Source organism: Macadamia integrifolia, chromosome 2, assembly GCF_013358625.1.
Source record: "Macadamia integrifolia cultivar HAES 741 chromosome 2, SCU_Mint_v3, whole genome shotgun sequence".
NCBI lineage: Eukaryota > Viridiplantae > Streptophyta > Magnoliopsida > Proteales > Proteaceae > Macadamia > Macadamia integrifolia.
This window is the reverse complement of record NC_056558.1, coordinates 8,807,891-8,816,950: the sequence shown is the minus strand read 5'-3', so window position 1 is coordinate 8,816,950 and position 9,060 is coordinate 8,807,891. Positions and strand designations below refer to the sequence as shown.

Below are 9,060 nucleotides of genomic sequence, written 5' to 3'. Positions count from 1 at the left end.
ATGTGTTGGATCATATCTCACTGGTTTAGGTGTTAACATATATTTTGATGGCATAATGTGATTTTTTTCTTTAGTTCTTTAATTTTGTATTGCATTTTCCCCTTTTTTTCATATTTAGGGTATATTTGCTTCAATGCAATAAACATGACATGTTTAGAATGTAAATTTGCATTTTCTGATATGTATCATGATAAGTAGGATCAATGTAAGACTATTCCACTTTTTTGCTTTGCTAGATACAACATTGGTAGATCTTGGGTTAAACACTTGTGGGAGACCAAAAAAAAAAAGGAAAACTTTGAGAAATGGTGTTATAAAAAGTTAGTTTTATAAAGACACTTAATACAACATTTCTCATAAGTGGTATTAAAGATGGCAGTAGTTGGCAAATACAGCAAGCAAGAATTTTTCATCTTACTATTTCCATGAAGAAGGTTGGTTTAGAAAAACAAGTGGGTAGTGCCCGGAGTTTCAAATAAGGACAACAAGCGAGTGGAGAAGAAGATATAAGGGGACCAATATATATCCGATGTATAATTATCAAGACAATTCTAAACCCAAGAGTGCTGCAGTGAGATATGTGGTAGGATTAGTATACAAGTATTTGTTTCAAAAGTCTAATTTCTTGTTTGAAGTCTCCCCTGTAAACCTCAATTCTATCTTTTAATTAAGATTAAAAAAAAAAAAATCTAAACTAGAGAAAGAGGAATTGAAGAAAATCATCTTCTATTCCATTGAAGAGAGTATGTGAAAATGTCTTGTTAAATGATTTAGGTCTCACAAACCATTGTAACTTGAAGTTTCCCCTTAACTATTGTTCATAAATTTGAAGTCGTGAAAAATGTGATGGAGGATATGTTTGACAATGGTTGGCTTTTAAAAACATAAAGTTTTAGAAATTTATGCACTAATAATAAGCGGGCTGATTTTCCTTTGGGTGCATTAAGAAAAAAGTTCCCCCACATACCCAAAATACATAGTAATAACAGCTTAGTTGGCATTCAAGATTTTTGTAGGCATACGAAAATATGCTTTTCTTATTTATTTATTTATTTATTTATTTCTACTCTTATATAACTGGAACTTGAACTATAGTTTTGTGTGTGTGTGTGTGTGTGTGTGTGTGTGAGAGAGAGAGAGAGAGAGAGAGAGAGAGATTAAAACTAAAGGAGAAAAATGAGATATCTGAAACTTCAACAGAGAACGGAAAGGAAGTCAGCAAAGACCACAAACTGCTCCTTTATTTTCTCATATGTAAAACTGAACTACATAAAGCAATTTAAATAGATGAAAATAAGTGAACCACTTCAACGTGTTCAACTCCTAAAAACTCTCAACTACTTAACAAATGGCCATAAAACTAGTTCTTACCCACCTCTTTTATTGACACCTCACTGTTCTCATAACAGATTGCACAACGTCTCTCAACATTACCCTAAAGACTAGAATAGACTATACAACTCTCTAAAGACCAGGACTACCTCAACAACTAATGGAATATTCTTTTTATGATGCACTAATTTTTGACACTCCCCTTAGTGCATGCTTTCAATCAAGTAAACCCAACGCTTTTCTAAAATTCTCAAACTTTTCCTTTGTAAGACCGGTGTTAACCCGGTCACTGGCCCGGTTCTGCGAGAACGGGGTGTGACAGATACTGTCTTCAGCTTGATTTCTTGTGCAAGCATTTTCTCCCGAACAAAATGATGTTGAATTTCGATGTGTTTCGTACGAGCATGAAACACTGGATTTGCTGCTAGCTTGATTGCGCTTTCATTATCGCATCTAATAGGAACAGGATAGTCAATTTCATCATGAATGTCGCCAATCACTCACTTCAGCCAAACACATTCTTGAGTGGCCTTAGTTGCTGCAACATACTCTGCTTCGGTGCTTGAAAGTGCCACATTTGGTTGCTTCTTGCTGCACCATGAAACTGTAGCTGAGCCTGTACTAAAACAGTACCCTGAGGTCGAACGCCTATCATTCTTGTCACCTACCCAATCAGCTTCGACGAAACCACTTAATAGGAAATTCTCACATTTCTTGTACATCAACCCATATTCAAGAGTACCTTTCACATAGTGTAGGATTCTCTTTGCTGCATCCAAGTGAGAAGCTTGTGGAGTCTCCATGAATTGAGAAATAACTCCAACTGAATATGAGATGTCAGGCCTTGTGATAGTTAAATAAATTAGACTACCCACAAGTTGTCGAAACTTTCGTGCATCCCGCAGTGACATTCCTTCATGTTTTTGTAGCTGTAGACATGGTTCCATGGGGGTAGCCATTGGTTTTGCATCTCCCATGCCAAAATGTTCTAGTAAATTTTTAGCATATCTCTTCTGTGATACAAAATAACCATCTGTTATTTTGTCAATTTCAATACCAAGGAAGCATCCAACCTCTCCTAGATTCTTCATCTCAAACCGAACTGACAAGTCATCCTGGAGTTGTGAGATTTCACAATCATTGTCTCCGGTAATAATCATGTCGTCTACATATAAAAAAACTACCACTCGCATTTCTGCCTTCATTTTCACAAACATACTTGAATCTAAATCTGAAACTTTAAAGCCACAGAAGATAAGATATTGAGCAATCTTACCATACCATGCATGTGGAGCTTGTTTGAGACCGTACAACGCCTTCTTAAGTCTGCAAACATGATTAGGAAATTCTTTAGAAATGAATCCCTATGGCTGCTCCATGAACACTTCACGATCCAACTCTCCATAAAGAAAAGCATTCTTCACGTCAAGTTTCCATAGTTTCCAACCTTTACAAGCTGCTAAAGAAATAAGGGTTCTGACTGTTACCATCTTCGCAACCAGACCGAAAGTTTCTTCATAGTCCAATCCATGGTGTTGTGAAAAACCACGAGCAACCAGTCGTGCTTTATCTATCAATAGTCCCATTCATCTTCATTTTTAACTTGTAAACCCATTTACAAGTTACTGGTTTAACATCTTCTGGCTTTGGCACGAGTTCCCAAGTATCATTCTTCATTAATGCAGCAATTTCTTCTTGCATGGTTGATTCCCATTCAGGAACCCCTTTAGCTTCATCATAGAATGAAGGTTCATTGCACTCTAGTGGTCCCACAGAGAAGCAAGTAGTCACTGTACAAGGATTCAGCTGAACATCATAATCTTTAAGGGAGATGGGTTGTTGCTTCTCTCTTGTTGACCTTCTTAATGTGGGGACACTTTGTTTATCTCCTCCTTGGTCTAATAGTTGCATATTGACCTTTGGAGATTCATCACTCCCCCTGTTTCTATGTTCATCTTGACTGGAGGAGGACCCATCATTCTAAGGAGCCAAGTGCATGCTTGCTGAATCATCTTCTTCATTAGTGACTTCAGCAACGAACCTTTGTGTTATGTAATATGATGACACCTCATCAAAAACAACGTCTCACGAAGTTACAAACTTCTTTGTCTCTAGATCCATACACCTCCAACCTTTCCTATGTGAATCATACCCAACAAATACACATTTCTTTGCTTTTCTGTCCAATTTGGTTCTGTTGCTCTTTGGAACATGAACATAGCAAACAGAACTAAATACCCGAAAATAACTCACATATGGCTTTGCATCAAATAAATACTCAAAAGGAGACTTGTTCGTACCTGGCCATGGAGGTAGCCGATTGATTACATGGCATGCACAATGCATTGCCTCTGCCCAAAGCTCTCGAGGTAAATTTTTGTCATGCAACCACGATAAACTCATCTCTGATATATGTCCCAACTTGTGTTCAGCAACTCCATTCTGTTGTGGGGTTTGAGGACATGTCATTTGCCGATGAATCCCATGATCATCACAGTATTTGAAGAAGTCAGTTGACATGTACTCTCCTCCATTGTCGGTCCTTAGGCATTTGACCTTCAAGCCAAATGTTTTCTCCACTGTACTTGTGAACTCGATAAACTTGGAAAGAGCTTCACTCTTCTCCTTCATAAAGTATACCCAAGAATACTTGGAGAAGTCATCCACGATCACCATCAAGTAGTGAAAACCACTATAGCTTGGTGTTCTAGTTGGGCCCATCACATCTGAATGGACCAACTCGAACAAACTTGATCTTCGATTCAACGACCTCTTGAAAGGTTGACGATGTGATTTTCTATATTGGCAGCCTTGACAAAGATGTGATTTTCCATATGGCCATAAAACTAGTTCTTACCCACCTCTTTTATTGACACCTCACTGTTCTCGTAACAGATTGCACAACATCTCTCAACATTTCCCTAAAGCCTAGAATAAACTAAACAACTCTCTAAAGACCAGGACTACCTCAACAACTAATGAAATATTCATTTTATGATGCACTAATTTTTGACAGCTTTATGGCACAAGGTGAAGACAGGTGAATCTATGATTTTTTGAGAGCCTACACTTTATCGATACAGCACCAACTAACCAAGAAAATGTCTTTCATTTCTCAAAATGGCAATACAAAAATTTGGAAAATGATTTTTTTAATTATTATTATTATTATTGGTGCTGGGGTAAGGAGGTTAGAAAGAATGATTGAAAAGTTGAGATGGAGACAAAAAACGTCGAATCTGTGATTTTCTAGGAATCTACACTTTACCGATAAGGCACAACCAACTGAGTAAAGAAATGTCTTTTATTTCTTAAAATTTGAAAAATGATTGAATTTTTTATTATTATTTATTTATTTAACTAAAAAATTGAAGGGCAAAAGTTCAAATATTGGACCACAGGTTTTAAGATGGAACCCAAATAGACACATGTCTCCAAGGGTAGTCGGTAGGTCATATGTAATGGTTAGGTTGGAACCATAAAACCTAATCATGTTGGACAAAATGGTGGAGTGTAAATGAACTCTTTCCTTCATTGTTGTGTGTAAAGGACATTGTTCTTATTTAATTTGACAAATTTATATTTAAATACGGAAATAATTACATGTTATATGTATGTTCAAAGCATTTAGGTATATGGGTAAAAAGTATTGAGTATAAAAATAAAAAGTTTTCCAATATCAATTCTCAAAAGGATTGTAAATGCCGAAGTAGACAGTTACTTCCAATTCTTTAGTTCCATTGTCATGAAAATACTATTTATCCAACTTTTGTGTGGGTTTTATTTCATTAGGAGGAAGAGATAATAATGGTTAGGAGGGACCATTATCATCACTGTTGAATCATCTTAATGACTTTATATTTGTCATGTATGAGCTAAGATGATATATCTTCCTACAGGATATTATAATTAAGGGAGAAGGATTTACTAGTTGCCTGTTTATACTATCTTTTTTCGCTATAATTAATTAGATTTTATTTTAGTTCTATTACATGCTATTAACATTTTATTTATCAAATTTCTACCAAGAAAGGGAAAAAAAATTATTAAATCGTATTTTGACTTTTGATTGATAAGAAAATCAAATTAATAATAACCATGACATGTAAAAAATGCCAATATATGCACATACCAATAAATTAAGGGTGTCAATTCTAAGCTTGCATCGGTAGGCATGATTGAGCCCGACTAGAAAAACCCAAAATTGGCTTAGCCCAATTATTAAACATGTCGGGTTCAAACTAGGCCCAACTAACATTTGGCCGTTCCTGGTGCAAGGGTGTTACTTGACGGATGCCTAACTGGGATTAACTGATTAATAGTCCGACATATTTAAAGCCCATTTAGAGATAGATGTCCCATTGGCCTGTCTAAGGCTCGTTTAGCCCGATTGATACCCAAATCACATTTATAAATAAGACCATGCATAGCATATGAAGACCGATTATTTAAATGGACCCTCGGTCATGATGCGAGGTCCAAAGTGGAGAAGCCCAATTAGGATGGATCGAAACTGGCCTGGCCTGGCCTGACTGATTGACACCCTGACCAAACCTCTCCCCCTTTTAATGGAAAAGCCCAATTAAGCTCAATCAAAACCGGCCCAGTCGGCTTGACCCACCGATTGATTGACACCCTATACCAAACCACTCCCCCTCTCAATAAGAAAGCTTAATTAGGCCCAACCCAATCGATTGACACCCCTGACCAAACCACACCCCCTCTGAGAGTTCAAAAAGTGTGGCCGGCAGCCACTACACCTTTTGGCTTTAGCAGTTTAAATGACTTTTGCAGTGGTTAGTGGGGGTGATAAAGAATCGTGACTCGTGAGTGCATCAGTACAAGGCTAGGCTATTAGTTAGATCCACACCCAACGACCCAAACGATCTCCAGTTTTAAGAACCTTTTAAAACACTTTCATAGTTCTTTCCGTGCATCACACTATAGTGATCCAAAATCAGTCAACGTACGACAGAGATTCCACTTTGCCAATTACAATAGAACCCACGTCCCACCAATGAGATTTGCACGTATGGTTTCCCACTCCCACAGTCCCACCGCCTCCGAGTAAAGCATGAAGTCGTGAACCCTGTGATCTCTCTCTGGGCGCGTGGGCCTCACTGGACTCCAATCACATCTACCATGCCGCGTTAAAGTGATTGTCTTCAGTCGTCACTCCCACCCTTAAATTGTGGGCGTGTTAGTGTGACGCGCGGATCACGACACTCACAGCAGCAGCGGTGGCCACTGGAAAGTGGAATCCCACATTCCTTATTCTACGCGGAAATTTCTATCAACCGTTTGATTGGAATTCACGTGTAAATTCCTTTCACTATTCTGACGATGAGTTGATTTTGCCGTGTAAACACACGTGTTCTGACGGTGTGAAGACCGTACGATTGAATAATAGCAGATCTGAATGGAGTGAGAGAGAAAAACAGAAAAAAATGTGACTCCACCGTAGAGCCGTAGAGCCGTAGAGCCGTAGAGGTGAGGGGACCACATCCGTACTGGATGGAGAGTGGAGACCATTGTGGATAAAAGGGCAGCCTGTGACTCGGAACAATGTCTTAGCTCTTAGGCGTCTTCTTCTAGACTCTGCAAATACAGAAAGATCCGTTGGTTTTGCCGCTTTTGGTGCGGAAAATCTGGCCGCTGCCCTTTCTTAATTGAACCCGTAGACCCGGCTGCTAAGATTTAGAATCATCTACCCTCTTCATGCCTTACCCGTTTAATTTGTTGCAAAGGTAAAAAGACAATCTTATCTCATTTTTATTACCATAAACGAACCTACCTCTATGGGCATAATTGTAATTTCATAGTCTTGAGATGAAAACCAGAGAATACTCAAAAACACGGGCTGTCAGGAGAGTGGGGACGACGCCTGTAAGCCGTTGGCGTTGGTTGAGAGTCGAGACTTTAGAGAGTAGAGATAGAGAGAGAAAGAGATTGCGAAAAGTGGGGTCGAGACGTAGGGTACTTGTGGGGTTTCCCTTCTTATGTCCATAACGCGGAAGGTACGGTAAAACGCGTGTCGTGTTAGGATTGGTTGGTTACACTAACTGTCGGTCCTTGGGAGCGGTTCAAGAGGGCCCCGGGGGAGGGGGTGTTCGAAAGTTCGGATTACCACGATCCAACTCACACGGCGGGAAAGCGGAGTGTGCCGACAATTGTAGGAAGTTTGAACCAGCAGTCAGCGACTAAGGGATGGGACCCACCAGCCACAAGAAGAGCACAGTTTAGTGACGAGCCGTCTTGCTTCTTAACGTCCCGTTAAGGAACTAACGCCGTCAAGTGTTCCGTAAACCGCGTGTCCCTAAGATCGTCTGCCACGTAACTCGTGGACAATATTAATAATATTGCCACCACGCTCGGGGCGGGGGCGGCGGCCAAGGACAGTCAAATCCCTCGTTGACTGCGCCCAATATTTTCGATTTCCTCGCCGATCTTACTACACCCACTTCCCCCTAACCCTTCAACTCTATAAAAGGCGCTTCGCACCCACACTCCTCTCCATCCTTTCCATCGCCTCCTCTTATCTTCTGTGAGAGACAGAGAAAACCCTGAAACAGAAAGAAATCAAGCAAAGCGCAGTCGAACAGAGAAAGATGGCTCCCCGGGATAAGAGTAATGGGGTTAAAGGAGTTGCGAATGGTGGAGTTGCCGGTGGCGGCAAGGAGGTGCATTTCAGGGGTGTAAGAAAGAGACCGTGGGGTCGATACGCTGCGGAGATCAGAGATCCCGGCAAGAAGAGTCGTGTATGGTTGGGAACCTTTGATACGGCGGAGGAGGCAGCAAGAGCTTATGATGCTGCCGCCAGAGAGTTTCGTGGGTCTAAGGCTAAAACTAACTTCCCTTTAACTTCCGAGTGTAACAACACCACAAACAACAACAACCAGCAGAGCCCTAGCCAGAGCAGCACCGTTGAGTCTTCGAGCCGGGAAGGGTTTTCTCCAGCACCGATGGTACCTTCCTCGCCTTTGAAACTTGATCTGTTACATCGCGGCGGTGGTAGTGCTGGTGGCGGCGCCGGTGGTGGCGCCGGTCCTGGTAGAGGACTCGCCATGAGGTTCCCGTTTCATCACCATTCTCATCCTCATCATCAACAACAAGAAGCTGCTGCGACGGCTGCGGGGGTTTTGCCGACAGGCCACCCCTTTTTCTTTTTTGACCCTTTCGTACGGTCGGAGAACATGCCCATCAATATGAACTTGAACATGAACATGAACATGAACCATCACCATCTGAGGTTCGACCCAGTCGCCGCTGCTGCCAATATTCAGGCTGCATTTTCTGGTGCGGGAGCTGGGGCCCAGAGCGATTCCGACTCATCTTCCGTTGTTGATTTCAGTCATCACCACCACAGTTCTCCTAGGGGACTCCTCGATCTTGACCTCAACCTCCCCCCTCCGCCGGAAGTCGCTTAATACTGTGATTTTGGGAGCGTCACCGGTTCAGATCGGACGATATTTTTATTTCCATTTCAAGTTCTTGCTCCTTTATTTTTTTTCTAAGAAGGAAAAAAGAAAAAAAGAAAAAGAGATAAAAGGCTGAGACCGGAATTATTATGTTGTAAATATGTGATCGGAACTTTTGTTTTGACCTCAGGCTGTTTTTTACAACTTGGAGAAATCGTGAATTTCTCAATGTTGTTCCTTGTTACAGCTGCTGTTAACCTTTTATTTTTCAATTTTACTCTTTAATGGTGTATTTTATGTTTTCTCTTCA

The 9,060-nt window shown here is 40.6% G+C and overlaps 1 protein-coding gene across 1 annotated transcript; it reads left to right on the top strand.

Annotated features, from left to right (window-relative positions):
* Window positions 1–7,833: 7,833 nt before the first annotated feature.
* Window positions 7,834–9,060, top strand: LOC122093120 (ethylene-responsive transcription factor 4-like). The gene has a single exon (XM_042663372.1). The coding sequence runs from the start codon at window positions 7,941–7,943 to the stop codon at window positions 8,757–8,759; it is 819 nt and encodes a 272-aa protein (XP_042519306.1). The 5' UTR covers window positions 7,834–7,940; the 3' UTR covers window positions 8,760–9,060.